Source organism: Anopheles maculipalpis, chromosome 3RL, assembly GCF_943734695.1.
Source record: "Anopheles maculipalpis chromosome 3RL, idAnoMacuDA_375_x, whole genome shotgun sequence".
Taxonomy (NCBI): domain Eukaryota; kingdom Metazoa; phylum Arthropoda; class Insecta; order Diptera; family Culicidae; genus Anopheles; species Anopheles maculipalpis.
In genome coordinates, this window is record NC_064872.1 from 12,855,949 (window position 1) to 12,872,437 (window position 16,489).

At 45.8% G+C, this 16,489-nt stretch overlaps 2 protein-coding genes across 15 annotated transcripts in view; both read left to right on the plus strand.

Annotated features, from left to right (window-relative positions):
• LOC126564362 (zinc finger protein ZFP2) overlaps positions 1-16,489 on the plus strand; it is a 505,414-nt gene that overhangs the window by 339,038 nt on the left and 149,887 nt on the right. The gene's annotated exons all lie outside the window — the stretch shown is intronic.
• Positions 1-16,489, plus strand: part of LOC126563730 (uncharacterized) — a 94,867-nt gene that overhangs the window by 74,564 nt on the left and 3,814 nt on the right. For 3 of the 9 annotated variants that reach the window (XM_050220409.1, XM_050220410.1, XM_050220416.1), the window contains 4 exons: positions 11,982-12,562; positions 12,633-12,863; positions 12,946-13,127; positions 16,039-16,164. In XM_050220409.1, coding sequence (XP_050076366.1) covers positions 11,982-12,562; positions 12,633-12,863; positions 12,946-13,127; positions 16,039-16,164 — 1,120 coding nt within the window. Of the gene's footprint in view, positions 1-4,412; positions 4,502-10,613; positions 11,156-11,981; positions 12,563-12,632; positions 12,864-12,945; positions 13,128-16,038; positions 16,175-16,489 lie in introns of those variants that run through there. The other 6 variants (XM_050220413.1, XM_050220415.1, XM_050220411.1 and 3 more) reach the window with 4 other exon arrangements.

The following is a 16,489-nucleotide window of genomic DNA, read 5'->3' on the forward strand; positions in this document are numbered from 1 at the left end:
TGATACAGGTTGGAAAATATCATCTTACCATAAAAAAAAGGCAGCCTGGTTTCATCGGTTCCATCCCATACCCAACGGGTGTCACTTTGTGCTCGTTGGTACCCTTTTGTGCGTAAAAGCGTCTTTTATTTATGCTCCACCGTAATGCTTCTACCCTGGTAAGGTCTCTCTGCATACTGCAATGTTTTATGGTTCAGAAACCGAGGCCAGATGGGCAAATTTCCATTGTTTGTTGGGACCGTACAACTTAAGTAATACAAGTAAAAAAGGGAGTATTTCAAAAATGTGAACCACCGTGTGACCTGTTTCGTTTCTAAATGGACGTTTCATCGTTATTGGGAAAATATTGTTACGCTATCGCTATAGCTTATTATGGTGGCAGGGTATCAATGCATCACAATAAATATTTATAATCGCTAATGAAAAACGAAATTTCTCTGTGGCGCACACCGTTTGCTACACTGCCCCAAAAGGGTTGTATAAAAGTAAAACTTTCGGTCCATTCCGTTTTAAAAGGCTTACGTTACAGTTTTGAGCCTTCCGAAAGCAACAAAGAATGATGTCTCTCTGGACCTTTTCTTTCGTTTTGTTGCCAGCGACGCTATAACAGAGCAGCCACAAGATGCATGGGCATGCAAGGTACTCATTTTTATTGTCATTAAATTATTCATGCATCGAACGCGCAGTCCCTCTCGTTGATTGGCTTTCCGAAGAAGCCAGGTACGGCTAGAGTATCGATCAGCTTCACATCGTTCGGGCTCACGATTAATGAGCTTGATTTTAAATTCACTCTTCAATCTGCGTGGTGAGTTTCCACAACAGGAAGTGGCAGTGATACGAATCTGTTGGAATACAAATTTCTGGGTCATCAACAATTAGAATGTGGAGTATTTAATGAAACGCTGTCGTAAAAGGGTTGCTCCATTGCTATTTACCTTCAATTAGAATTCGAGCAGAGCACGTACCGAGTCAAGTAACTGCAGAGGAGTTGAAACAGTCGACGAAAACGGGAGGCACTGCACCGTCCCAGAGCAAATATTACGTTTTAAGAATGCATCGCACACAAAGACAAATTGAATAAATGTAGAAGGCTGACTGTAAAAGTAAATAATCTTACTTAATTCCATTCCTGAAGGATGTACATCGTTACAACCACTGCACCGTTTGCGCTCGAGTGGATGTGAAAGTTCTGCTGAAGTTGCATAAATTCTCCTTTATCGCACCAAACCCCCCCCCACAAATATCCACCCTCTGGCCCAACATCAACCCACCAATCGGTGGGGTAGCATTATTCTTCATTCTTTTGCGACTGACAGTAGGCAGCGCTCGTCTGTTGACATTGGCTTTGAACACTCCCGAACACACAAAGCCACTCACACTCGGGAGTGCCCTGCAGGTCGCCAGCAGACTTTATGTCATGTTCCATTTGTCTGCTTCCGGCGTTTTCGGCCCACAAAACATCATGAAGAAAGGATTCAAAGATCGCGCTTCCACAGCTACGGCTGTGATATCGGGTTGTACGAAAAAATAGGGAAATGGCAGCTTTTCCCCATGTTGATGGGAAGCTTTTGACGGTAAAAACAAACTTCGTAGCAGGGGAGTACCACGTACGGTACGGTAGTAACACTCCCGAATCGTGTCATGCGCAGTGTGGAACTAGGTTAGCAGGACGGTTGCCTTTTTTTGAGGGGAAAAGGTACTCATCGGTCATACACACCGAAGAAATGTGTCAAAATGGAGTTGTTGTACGTAAAGGTTGGCATGAAAAGCACAAGCAACATGGGATACCAAGTATAGGTCATTCGCGGATGATGGTTGACATTTGAACTGATATTGTGGTGCCATCTACCGTGGAAAAAGGGTACTGTTTGAGTGGATTTATAGGAATTTTCCATTTCCATTTTTACATACTTTGAGAGTAAATTTACCATTGTTATCCAATATATTTTTTAATCCTTGAAAATTGTATCAAATATCCTGTCTTGATGTTAAAATTAGCTAGAATTCAATGAAAGCTTTTCCAGCAAAAGCTTCTTGAAAGCTCCGCCGCTTTCTGATACACATGTCCTTAGAAACACCCGCTGTTTCGTGGGGGGGGGGGGGCACCCCATTATGACGTGTCGGTGCGTGAGGATACCTTTTTCGTAATTTAGCAGTTTCTTTGTTGTTGGTGTCAGGCGTACACACCCCCCGCAGAGATTACACGCATACACATGCGCGATCAAGTAAAGCTCGGCTGAGGCTGTTATCGTCGGTGCAGTGACACAACCGACAGCTGCCAAATACTATACCCTCACACACACACACACACACACACACACACACACACACAAAACTGGAGCACAAGGAGCAGAGAATCCAATGTCAAACGCACGCGAGGATACACTAAAAAAGCCTAGCGGAGAAGAAAGTTATGCTCTCACGTGGAAATGGTCATCCCCCCAATTGGAAAAAGGATTCCCTCAGCAATCAACTCCGAGAGAGTGAGAGAAACTTGACCCACGGTAGGGTTGGCCCTTGTGGCTTTTATAGCCACAGTGTCCTTTACCAAATACTCGTAGCGCCGGTAAATTGAACATGCGAACATGAAATCTCTCGCTCATTTTCCCTCTCCCGGAGAAGGGAAAAGTTTTCTTGTTTTTCCACCTTTTTTTTTGTTGTTGGTTGGTTCTCCGCATTTCGCAAGAGCTTTTCCCACTATTCGCTTTTTCCTCGAGGTCATTCAAACGTCACGAGTCCTCGTCCGTGCGTGGAGGGCTGCCGCGTTTGCTCGCTGGCACAGCAAGTAGTCGCCGTTGTCCATTGGTGCCGTAGTGAAAACCGAATGTGGCTTCTTATCTAGGAAGCCTATAGAACCTCTGGCTGGTGATAAGGATAATGTGTGAACTTTGTGCTTTGCGTTGGACGCGTTTTCCGATACGCACTGTGCCACGGCATTTGCTGCTACAACGGAGCATCGCGATTGTGCAATGGTGAAAGTTGACATGCCCGTCGATTTGGATTATTCGCAGGATACGTATATATGTGAACGCGTCTCGGCTATCAGTGTAACACGAAGTGCTATGTCTGGATCTAGTAGAAGCAAAAACTGAAAATAATAGATTGAGAACATCATCGGATGAAACTTCGACTAGTGTCTGCTCTATATCTTAACCGTGAAGGAATATTAGATAGCAGAGATACCGCTTCAGGCCACTACTATTACTACTGCTTCTTTCATTCTGTTTCTATAATCTTTTAACACTGCTTTTTTGGGCATCCCCCCCCCCCCCCCCCTACATTATGTTGCGTTGGTCAGATTGAAGAAGAAGACGGGTAGTATTGACCATTCTTTTCTGGGCGGTGTATTATTAATGCATCACTGTACACTAGCTAGACAGCGATCTTTCAAGGACTTTTGGTCATTTTTTCTTATTGTTCTGTCATGTAAAAGCTTTTCGTTTTGATGCTCGTCTTCATTTCACTTTCTTGTACAGTTTGTCAGTAAGATTTTGCCTTGCCCGTTTCCTTATGGTTTTTCGTTGTTAAATTGATTTGTTTTTTTTGCCCGTCAGGGAAGCTCGATCTGTTCTTTTGTTCCATGTTCAATTTTCCGCACATTGTCTTCTCTTCTCTTCTTCCACTATCTTCGTTCCACATTTCAGTCTGTGTTTGGGAGGGCTAGGATTAAGGCACTTGGGTGGTGTAGGTTCCCCTCCGCACTAGAAGAAAAGTGCTCCGTAAAAAGCTCACGTGAGTCGTCCGCTGCAAAAGCGTAGAAAAGCAGACAGACTATCCGACACTATGGACACTGCTAGCACGTACATTAGCTGCATAGAAGCATGATTGCGGTAGGCTTTAGTTAACCTCCGTTGGACCGCTACACACACACAGCGAAGGAACGTCATCAGTGTGATGTTTATCGGCATCAGCATCGTCGACGAGCGCACTAATTCAAACGCTTTTCAACATCTCGTCAGCCGCATCAATCGGAAACGGAAGCCAACAACGTGCGCCACTGATTAGAGGGAACCGTTGAGGGGGGGGGGAGAAGAGTGCATACAGCGCTCATTGCCAAAGCGTCCTCTCCATCCCTTTCCCCTACCTACACACCCCATTCCGAAACCTTTCTTCCGCTTAAAGCATGCAGACGATGTCCTTCATCGTCGGAGTGAAACGTCATCGAGGCTTCTTGTCTGACAGCTGCCACTACGGCTATCGTTGTTAACGCTGCTGATAACACACACACCCACTCCGTGTATCGTGTGCGTTAGCGGATGTGTGTGTGTGTGTGGCTACGCGGACCAAAAAAGGATAGCAACACAGAGAGCCATCCAGTTTTGCCGGACACCGACCCAACACGCTGGCGGAGCACTACTACGCTCAGCTGTCACACGTGACGCAGGAGCCTGGCGATACGGGCAGCCTTTACACGGCGACGGTGCTGCGCCAGGATCGAACGAAGGATACGCGCGAAAGGGCAACGCGGGCGGAAAGGATGATAAGTTCGAGCTTTAAAGAGGTAGCGTGCTATTTATAGACGAACCATCTTGTGCGTCCTGTATGCCTCAGTCTATTATGTAGCTGTTGACACTACTACGTTCTGTAGAAGCAAAAAAAAAAGGAGCAACCTGAAGGAAAGCTTCCGGTACAAAAGGATAGGACCAAGAATTTTTCTTTTTGTCCCACTTTTGGAGTTGTTTTGTTGGAGCAGCATGAGGAATTGTGTGTACGTAGGTGATGTAAACAAACAAAATCGTTTTCTTTGGCATGGTTGGGAATGAGCTGGATGTCCTCTGGCTTGTAGTGTGTTGCAACGAAAAGCGATGCACCAAAGACCGACCGAGTCTTCGTCAGCTCGTTATGTAATGCAAACTTAAACCTATGAAGTCAGTCGACACAACTAAAAAAAAGTCATTATCACGTGTTTCGGAGATAGCTCTGTGCTTTGTGGAACTGTGCTTTCAGAGAGCACAGAGAAAATAGATGATTTTTAATTGCTGGCTTTAAGGTTTTATGTTTGATTTTATAACTCGTACGTATGTGTCCCAGGAGAGAAAACATAGAGGAATTTGTCCCCATACAAGCCGACGTACACTCCGGATCCGACGGTATGTCGTCACGCTGCTTCACGATGCAAAAAATGCGCGTTTTTTGTTTTGTTTTGAAATACCGTATGGGTCGTTTATGTAATCAAATCTTTCTCCACAACATCGTCCACCTCCACAGGGAAAATAAGGAAGATCGATGTTAGGCAAACGACTCCCGGCTACAGTTTTCACTTTTCTTTCCCGCTCACCCTCAGCGGGTTTTGCGTGAGCAGCTCCAATGGATGGCTGTGGGTACGTCATACGGTCGCTGATGCACACGCCAGGAAATGTAGCGTGTAATTAATAAATCTTCCCACCCAAACGGTCCAACACACTGGGGAAAAATTGACAGCCACACGAGGGCATTGATGCTACACGAGCTTGTACTACACTGATGAGTTACAACGAACACGAACACACACACACATCTTGAGGGCCGAGATTATGTGTGCTCGAATCTGATGATTTACTGTGCATTTTTTTGTGTTTTGCAACTTGGGCCGATCCGATGGCCCCGTTGTGGATGGGTGGAGTTTTTTTTTTCGTTCGGTTGACTTCTCCTAAAAAGCATTCGCGCAAAGCAAAGCACTAGCCATTAGGTGCCCTTCCTTATGGAAGATGAGGTATGATGCATGCAGTTGCAACATTACACAATCCGATGACCACCGGTGCCGTTCTTTGAGAAGGGTGTGTCGCTGCTTGTTGAACAACTTAACACTTCACGCCACACATTTGTGTATCCAAACAGCAGCCCCTAAGTGTTACTCGCTTGAATGGTCAAACAAATGTGGTTAGTGCATTTAAACATTGCATTCATAATTTTGCCAATATGGGGTGTTACTACTGCTCCAGTCCAGTCAGGGTAAATGCACTAGAAAAGAAATGGTGGTAAGATATAGCCATTTTCAGTGAAAATAACGAACGACAAGTGGACCTTGCATAATACGTTCCCTCTTTTCGACGCTGTTAAAACTGCACGGTGTACACTGGCAGCGTAAAGTTGTATGCGTTACAACAGTCCCCCTGAAACGCGCCCCCTTTAGGGTGGTCCGTAAGCCATCAAAGAACAAGAACCGTGAAGAGAACCTTTGAGAAATCAAATAAAAAGCATGGGCGGAAGCATGACGCCAGACTGTTTACAACATTGCGACTCCGGGTTCGGTTTTTTTCTTCTCTTTCCTACCGCCTTAGTAATGAAATGGAATTCTTGGTATTTGCTGCTTCGTGATGGTTGATGGTGTACAACCCTATCGTGTATTTGTAAATAATTTATGCTCCTTGGTGGTAGAATCTTCAGAGCAGACTGAATCATTGTGCTTGTAATTTTTCAATGATGCACCAAACTTTGGGATACCAAATACTAATGTTTTGTTTTTCTCTCTTTCTCTCTTTTTTAGGTGAGTATGGTTTTGGATGGAAGCAAGTCGTCAGAGATCGAACTCGTGGACGAATGATGAATGTACCGGCGCGTTGAGCTACGAATGGTGTCCCATATCAAAATACGGGTTGTAAAAGTTGAACTATGTCAAGATAATTTATTGTGAACAGATTTAATAGACTGTCCATATGATCCTTAACAGTGCTGTTGATGACTCTTTTAATGGAAGGAGGGTCCACGTTGCTATCAATTGTTGTTATAATGTTCAAAGATGTTTTCTGTGTAGAAAGTTTTAATTGGGATAATCAATTTATAAACGTGCCTGCTGTTTGCTCGGTACTCGTCGACGCCCTCGAGTAAAAACTACCAACTACCTGCGTGGGTACTGCCATTTTTTCATTGTCCTCGCCATAAAAAGGTATACCAGGAACGGAGCTCTAAAGGCGTACACAGAATGGAAAGCACAGACTCCTTTCCCACTGGACCTGTGTGCGATAGTGTGACGTAAGCGTATACCTCCCGGGAGGGAAAAGCGAATCCCTTTCCCAGAGGGTTTACCCACCCGTGCAACAGTGAAAAGCCAGAACAGAGTGAACTGGGGTACATAAAAACGGATACAAGTACCATTACCCGGGAAAAATGTAAACGGGTCTGTAGGTCCTGGTCGCGAGAGCCCAGAATAGGCTCACCGATCGCTTGGTGGTGGCCCATTTTTGTGGCGCTTGCAATAACAGCAAAAGAACGAGGACAAACAACCCAGCAACGGTGCCGGAGAAAAGCTACAGTGTCAAAGCATGATGCTCGCTGTCAATGTGATGGGTGAAGGTATCCTAAACGGATGAGGTTTCACCCGCTGCTGTAAACAGTGGAAAATGTGTCAGGCTTAATGAGGAAAACCATTGTCGTAGAAACAAAGGGCGCACACATGTGTTCCAGCTGCCACGGGGTAGAAGCATCCTGCCTCGTTCCTGGGGAGGTTTTACTTTTTTCTTGAGAAGAAACTATCCCAGCGAGGGACCCGTTTAATATGGGTTTGATGAAAAATGATTTGCCCCACAGCTCTACATTTCAATTACACCACAGTCTGAGCATTTACTGTCCAGGTTGACATTTGAAACGATTGCACGTTAAAGTGCCCGGTGTCCCCCATCGTTGGCCGAAGGTGAGCAATTTAAATGCTCTTCCCGCTCGCTTGTATGTGGGGCGGGTCCTAAGGCGTAGTGTCACACGCAAATTGGACACGGTGCTGTGAGATTGCGATAATCAAGAATAACACAATTTCACTTACACCCGCTCGTGTGGACCGGAAAAAGCCTTGCTAACACGTTTATTTCGATATTCCGCCGGTCGAACGATTAGTCCGTGTGCTTGGAGAGAGCGAGAGAGCGAAGGGTAAGGGCAAAAGCAATGTCCTTTCGGCCGTGTTTGGCTGTCCGTTCCACGGAACATGGAGTGAGAACTTTGCGTGCGATGAAATACATGAAGTATTAGCTTTTTTTTTCGCTCTGCTCTTGCCCGAACGACAACGTAGCAGAAGGATGGGGAATTGCGACAGAATGTCTACGATGGTTGGCGCACGAACGTCTGCGTTGACTTCTGGCGAGAATGTATTGCCAACTGCTCAACCGAGGGACAGTTTAATGTGGCTTTATGGATGAATGGTGCATTAGCCGATGCAGGATACTTATTTATTTTTTTAAACAAACCTAACCTTTCCCGTTCGTAATGCCCACCAAAGGATGAAGCTATAGGGCAGTGCATGTTGGAGGATATCGATCCGATAGGCAAACGAAGTGCTGCTGACACTTGGTCCGTCCTAGAAATTGCGCATCAAGGGAGAGTTTATTTTAGATTATTCTAAATGCACGACTTAAAGAATCCATGAGTGATCGGTGTGCACAACACACCTCATTAGAATTATGAGTGAAGCAAAGCTCAGGAAGTTTGGAAGAATTTCACTAGGATTAATCCTTCAGTTACCGCATAGCAACAGAAACAATCTGTATCGTAGTTTTGCTTTGTTGATGGGTGTACAAATCCTTCCTTCCATAGAATTGCTACCCCAAACGTATTTTTCGCTTGTGCTCAAGCAGGTAATTTATGTCAATAATGCGTCCCAGAAATTAACAATTTCCTACCTCGATAATGCTCCACCTTCTATCCTTTCCGTAAGGGTTGGGTTAAGGTTAGGTAATGGCAATGCAGCAGCACATCATTTACGAGCAGCTGCCGATTACCTGTACCTCAAAATCCTCTCCCTTAGGGGAAAACTTTAATCCTCCCTGTGTGGAACTGGATATATCGATGCTTTCCTCGTAGCTGACGAGCAGACGAACGCGTCAGATATCTCCCACTAGTCAAACGTGCAGGTTGCGGACGAGAGTGTTAAGACAATCGGGTTGAGTTATTTTCGCATTAGTGAACTTTCCAACACGCGAAGCCACTTTCGCGCGAAACGAGCCATAATTGGAAATAATTAACCGTTCGGGGAGGCAGTGGTGAACTATTGTGTAAAGTGCAAACGGTATAGAAGAGAACATTGGTGCGTTGCACTGACGTGCCGAGGCGAAACAATTCAAAAGAACCGCCCCGAAAAGTGGGGTGAAAGCTTTGACAGAGTGTGATTAGTTTGGTAATTTAAAATTTCCCATTGATTGGGTGCAAGTGGCGGTTTGAGTGTGTGTGTGTGCGCGCTAGTGAGTGATACAAGTGCACGGAAATGGCAGCAATGAGCATGGCCACCAGCAACTATCGCGGTGCGAGTATACTGGGAAACCAATCCGACGAAATGGTTGATGAAAACACGAGCTACTTCATCGACACCAACTCGTTCAGTACGCACGACTTCGATATGTTCGTCAATTCGCTGGAGGAAACGTATAATGTGCACTTTCGAACGAAACAGCTGAACCACACCGTCGAGAAGCCAGAAACGTATGATGAGAATGAAGACGACGATGACGACGACTACAGCATCTACCAGTCTTTGTCACGGTATGCCCAAATCGAGCAAATCAGTAGCTACGGTGGAACTTCAATGTCTAGCACGTGTCCGAGCACCTCAGAAGAATCGTTGCTATCCGCGGATGCGCCTCACAACAGGCGTATCAGCGAGGCACCATCGATGATTATGACGCGTAAGAGTTTCCTAAACATTTTCCAATATTTCGATCAAGACGTCACCCTCGACGAAGATCGATCGGACGAGGATTCGGAGGGGTTGGCAACTATCCGACATCAGCGGACGGGAGTGAAACCAGATGGGCAGCCGATGAACGGGAAACGCCATCAAGTGACCGACAACAAGAAGCAGAAACTGGTGCTACGAGAGTGGGACACGAATGTGGAGCACCGGAACGTACCTCAATCAGGTCGAGCATCGGCGAAGCAAGTTGGGCGATTGAACGAACAGCTGCTGAAGATGTTTGAAGGTGAAAACGACAGCATCCGTCCGGCGCCACCATGCATCAGCAACAACAACAGCAAATCATACACAGCGAGGTCAGTGCCAACCGCTGAGAAGAAAGTGCCAATTATGCAGCACAATCGCATCGACCAGCCGAAAAAGTTGGTCAACGGTGAAAAGGCACAGCAGAATCTCGTGAAGAAAACGGCAGACGCCCGACTCAACACCGCAGCAACCGGTTCGCCGGTGCCGCGCGACGATACGACGCAGTCTCGGGCCGAAGCTGAATGTCGACGGGTGAAGAACCGGCCGGTCTCGACCGCGGTGAAGATTGTGAACGCAGCGCCGAAGGTTCCGCAGCCGATCGGAACGAAACAGTGTGCGGATCAGCGGCGCAACCTGAAGGATCACGGTGGTTCGGTGTCGGAGCGGGATAAATGCTACGTGCGCAACATAAACGATCTCTTCCTGCAGTACCGGACCCGGGAGCGGTCCGAGAATGGGACGCTTCCCGACTTTAACCAGCACGTCCGGGAAGCGATCGAGGAAATAGAGAAGATCGAGGAAAACCACGTCCGATCGGTGCTTGGGCAGCATGCGTTCGACGTAGCGCCAGCAAAGGGTAGTAACGCATCAACTGCCGTAACGATCGAGAGCCCCGAGCGTGTAACGAATGCGGGCAGTTTGGAGCAGCTTCCGGTTGATCAACCGCGAGTAGACGACGCTAATGTGGACAACAATCAAAGTGCCGTGAGTGAAACTGATTCGATGCCGAAAATGGTAGCAATCGCATCGAAACAGGCAGAATCGGCGCTGGAAATGCACTATCGACTGCGACATGAAACGTACCGACTGCAGATGCACAACCTGATTGAAACGGATCACTTTGTGCAGATGAGTTTGGCCGATCGTGATCGGCTCTACCTGCTGGATACGATCTTTAACCGATCGCAACTCAGCCTTATCCATACGGTGCTGGCACTGATCCAGGCGAACATCTCCAAAGGCGATCAGGTGCTGCTGGAGACACGCATGAATGGGGACCGCATTTCGGACACGGCCGGTGACACATTCGTCGAAGCGGTCGCTGCCGGAAGCTATCGGATCGATGGCATGACCACCAGTGCGGCGGGTGAGAACTGCGTTGAGTTGGATGTGATTGCGGTGGACGAAACGACCGGCAGGATGCTAAAAATCACCATCGAATTTGTGATCGATGTGGCCGATAAGCAGACGAACGTGCGCCAGCGAACGGTGAACAACAGCGACGAGTTTCATTTCGTGGTGCGCATGGTGTTTGAGGTAAATTGCAGGGCGAAGCGTGCGGCTTTCTTCTATACGGTCGATTGTGGGATGTACTGGGATCGGGATCGTGTTCTACCATTTCTGAGAAAGTGCGTCAGTACGGTGCGAACGGTCGTGCGTGCGTTACCTTTGCCACGGCTCAAGAGTCACCGGAGATGGTGGCATTTGCTTAAGAGTAAGCTTGTTTGAATGCCGAGAGTTGTATGAAGGACTGTAAATACTATTAATTAATTGTACATACATTAGTTGTTCTTACCAATAAAAAGATTTCAAATCAAGCAACATCGTCTGCTTATTTTATTTATTTAGCTATTTCACACTGACGTGTTGCTTGAGATGACTTCTTTTCGGGGTAAGTTCTCTGATCTCTACTTGATGCTGCAGGCAAGTGACGGGAATATGATACGGGTTATATTTTAATTGACAAGCAAATCTGCTGGATTGCTTGTTGTAGTAGCGTATGATGCACGCCTGAAGTGTGGGATAAACTTACGACACCAGATGGCCATAGATCGTCTTTCTCGTAATCCTATCCACTTGAGCATGGTTCGTTTCGATCAATTGAGTCTCATGAAACGATTTTTCACGGTCACTTAGAAACCGCCTCTTGGTGGTATTTTAATCGCGTGGACACAAAGACTTCTGAAAAGCTATTCTAGCAATTGCCCGAAGCGTCAAGATGAAAAGTGTAGCTCATTCAAGGTGTCATTCATCGTTCATACATCAAACGCACGATAAGATTCTTTACACTACCGTCTCTGCAAGACTTAACTAACCTTACCCTATTCGCCTTTTCTTTTATTTTCCCCACCCTTCTTTTTAGCCCCCGGAAAATGAGCTCCAAAAGTCACACGAAACCGGCACCAACCTAAGCGAACATCAGCTACGCGTGCAGGCCTCACTGCAGCGGCTGAATATTCCCGACTGGTACAAGCAATACTCTGGCAAAGATGGTGGACCGGCCAACACGACCGCACCGACGGTGGCAGCGGGCGGCGCTGCTGCCGGCGGCGGCATACTGCGGAAGCGCAATAGCGACGTTGGACGGTGGACCGGGCTGAGCTCGAAGACGACTTCGCTCAGCTCGCTCGGATCGCACCGGTCGGACCGTAGTCCAGTGATGCTGAGCCCCTCCGCACACAGCCACCACGGTCAGACCGGCTTCTCCCGATGGTCCACGTCCCACCTGAACTCGAACCAAACGTCGCCGAGCGTCTCGACGCGCGGTTCGTTCACCCGGGGCGGGCTGAACGCGAGCGTCATATCCGGCTACTCGACTGCTTCCACTACGGCCGGAACCGGTGCCAATAGTAGTAGTAGTACGATTAGAAACTCCTTCCGCCAGCCGTACCTTGGCTGGAGAAGCCAGGAGAAGCTGTCCCAACCGAGAACGCCAGCGGAACGGTAAGAGCTCGCGCCGAAGGTGGCAACAGTATTGTGCAATTGTGTATTTGAATTTCTGTTTCTTCTGCAGACTTGCATCATCTCTGCTCCAGCAGCAGGGCACGAACAAACAGAAGGAACAGCAACAACTGAAGGAACAGCAGCAGAAAGGAAAGCAGCAGCAACACCCGCAAAAGGAAGAATCCGTCGTGACGCCGGAAATTCAATCATCAATCATAGAAGTAACGTCAGCGATTGTACATTATGTAAATGACCAAACAAATCGACACTCACGCAGTAGATCTACTAGTCCAAGCCAAAGGTATGAGCAATTGGACTCCGGTCAATGGAGCAGCTACAGGAAGTGAACCACTCTAACTTCGTTGCTTTTTGGCGTGTTTTAGATGTTGGCTAGAAAGTTCGTTTGTTGGTACCCGGCCCCTCGATTCCCCGCAGACGCCGTTGATCGAGAATAGTTCCGTTCTAGGATCCGGCCACCATCAGCAGCATCCGCAGCAGCAACAGCAACAGCCGCAAACGGCCGGCGATCATTATCGGTTTAACGCCGGCCGGATGAATGGCGTCGGTGAGTCGACCCTGATCTAGAACAGACCGTTGTGCTTGGTTCTTTTTTTTTTTTAAATCCCTTTATTCCCAAACTTTTCTGCGCTCTTCAGTAAGAACTTACGTTGCGTTTCGTTCGGTCTTGGTTTTTTTTCTTTACGAAACACAATTTATCTTTTTACCGTATTTCATATGTGTAACTCCACCACCACCTAAATCCCATCATATAAGCATCATCATCGGCAACTTTATTAACTACACAACTAGTGTACTAGTGTATCGATTAGTATGATTATTATTATGTGACTATTATGTTTTCTTGTCTTCATTTCGTTGTGTTACAATCACTCGCCGTCCGTTGCGAAGAGCTCTCAAGAGATCGAGAGAGAGGAGGTGGTAGTGTTTGATGATGATCTTACTAGCCCGGGATATACAAGGCCAAACGCGCTGAAACGCAGAATGTTGCGTTTTTGTAGTTTTTTTTTTCATTCAATTCGAAAGTGTAGGCCCATATTTGGTTCTATTCTGTGTAAAATTCGTTAGGTTTAAACAGGTGCAATGCTAAGAAAAAATATTATGCTAGACGTTAGGCGACCTTGCTCGATCGCATCACAAGAGGTCGAAACTAACACGTGCGTGCGGACTCTCTATAAATTGTCAATTACACATTTAGTCGATATCTTTCGTTTTTAGTTATTTTAAATTTACCTTCGTTGCTTTATCTACTCGAAATTCCAGTACGATTGAGGCACAGTTTGTTCAGAACTGAGGGTTTTGTTTTGCAGTTGGTGTCTGAGAAGGAAAAGCACAGTATAACAGTAGAGTCAGTGAGGAATAGGAAGTTGCCTTTTAAAAGTAAGTACGATCGATATTGTACGCCACGTAGTAGCGTGAGTAAAAAGCGAGTAAGGCAGAAAACAACCTTTCTGCGTACGAAATGCATTTTGTCCCGTTTTTTTTTTTCTGACAAATCAAATCGAGCTCTGAAGCAAAGCGCGAAACGTATACAATTTTCGATGGTTTTTAAGTGTTTAAATAAGCGTAGGGAAAATCCGTTTTATTCTCAATTCGAAAAACGAAGAACGAGCACGAACTGACGAACTCATGAGCTTGCGAAAGCAATAGTCGATGTTTCGATGGTTCCGAATACATTAACGGTTAGGAGACAAATACAATCAGCAAAGTGAGACCACCTCACGCATGACAATATTAGTTAGACAACGAAATAATTCAAATTCCTCCCACAGCAAATTTAGTGTGATAATCAACGCGGATAAGATACACAATATTAGACAAATTCAAATTCTATACAAACAACACGTGTTTGGAAGCAGCGGATACGAAGCGCCTGCCGATCACCTCCTCTTATTTAAAACGGACGTTAAATTAAGGAGTGTTTTGATTTGCGGCGTTAGGCAAAACCAGAAACACCGTAATTCCAGGGACAAAAGTCAAAATGATAGAAAAGCTTTTTAACGATCAGTTTCCGAATACTCGTGCTTTGAATGTTGGTTGGCATACGTTGGCGTGTGTTAAGTTCATCGGCACCTTAACATCTAGAGCAGCAGGAATTTATTATGGTTTCGTTGGAAGATCAGTAGAACAGTACATTAAAATTGAAAACCGCAACGTGCGCATGTAAAATAGATGTGTGTATTTGATTTTATTTGTTGTCTTTTTTACACCACTACCACCATCAGCTTAGTAACATTCTTCTTGCAGTAGAACGTACGTAACCAGGGGCCATTCGATGTATGAGCGCTGTGTGCCCCTGCATTCATTCACGTTAGACGAATATGCAAAGCCTGAATTAGTGATCCCATATTTGCCGTCAATAAGCCTTACCGAATGAATGATTTAGGATGATTTTTGTTTTGTAGTAGGATGTAATAGTTTTATTTAGAGCCACGTGCAACCGCTGAACCGAAACTTGTAGAGGACGCTTTCCTGTACTGATAGTGAACAACGACAGAGTGGGAAACTGATGCTCTGATTGAGAGTAAACAGTAGAAAAGTGGTTCCCGAGCCTGATGGAGCTTTTTTTCTAGTGTATAAGTTTTAATTGTATAACTCGTATCATATATTATATTATTATTATTATTATTATTTAACTTTTGCCTAATTTGTATAAGTATTATTATCGTTTACACAATAAACACTTTTCAGCTGCAATATATCCCCAAGATAAAAAGAGATACGTTTTATAAATTATTTGTTATGTGTTTTTCGTTTGTTTATTATCTGTTCTCATATTCATCTTCATTAGGGGACACTTTTTTCTAGCTCCATTTTATGATTTGCTATGTTATATCCATTCGGAAGCCTTTGATTGGTTTGGTAATAATGTTTCCAACAATATTGTCATCGGCGCAAGCGATTGGAAGGACGAATAAAACTAGGATATCGCTAAGAAAAATTCTTGCTTCGATCATGCCTTTCATCCTTTTCCATCGTTTTGATTTGGAATCTTTTCTGTTTTGCGCCACCATTCAAATATGCTTCGGTGCAACACCTCGCGTATGTGTTGCTCCTTTTTACCACTTTCGTTTCCAAATGTCTCGTTAGTCCTAGCGATTTTGGAGGTGAATTGGAATTGCTTTTTGGAGGACATTTTGTTGTTGTTGTGATTGGAGTACATGATGAGATCTGTGTTTTTCCAACGTGTTTTTTTCTTCTTCTTTTCCCTTTCTTCTCTCTTTTTTCTTCTCTTTCTCTCTTTTTTCTTACAAACTCGTCTCACGGCGCCTGGTGGTTGCTGGTTTGGTGATGAATTTCCTCGTTTTGTGATGTCCGGGGTGGTGCCATGTGACAAATCACACTACTTACCACATACACACACTAACACGACACACTCTCTCTCTCTCCCTCACTCTATACCACCCCCCCCCCCCCCCCTTTCTCACAACTTCCCATCACGGGATCCGGGTGTGCAGGGATGTCCGGTGGGGTTCCGACGTTCTCGCTACCATCCGAGCAACATCAGTCGCCCGGATCGGCCACGCTAGAGGATGTGCTCGCCTCGTTGCTCGGCTTGCCGGCCGATTCACACAGGTCCTCAGGTATGAACCTGTAAGTTTTACTCCAATACAACCGGAAACAGATTTCGTTCCACAAACACACACACAAAACACTCCTCGAACTGTGTTGAACTGCTGTTGTCACGTGTGATACCTCTGTGTGCCAAATGCCGTAACGCCAATGTAGTGCGCCAGGCTGCAGCCCTGCAAGCCCTTACCGATGCCTCTAATGCCTAGTGTTTCTTATAGCCGGGCTCAATGTTCTTTCCCCCTTATTTCCGTCTATCTGTAGACGACTTTGCTCTGAAGTCGCTCTGTGTGTTTTGTGTTTTGCTCCGTTTACTGTCAAGCCTTTAAATTATCTATC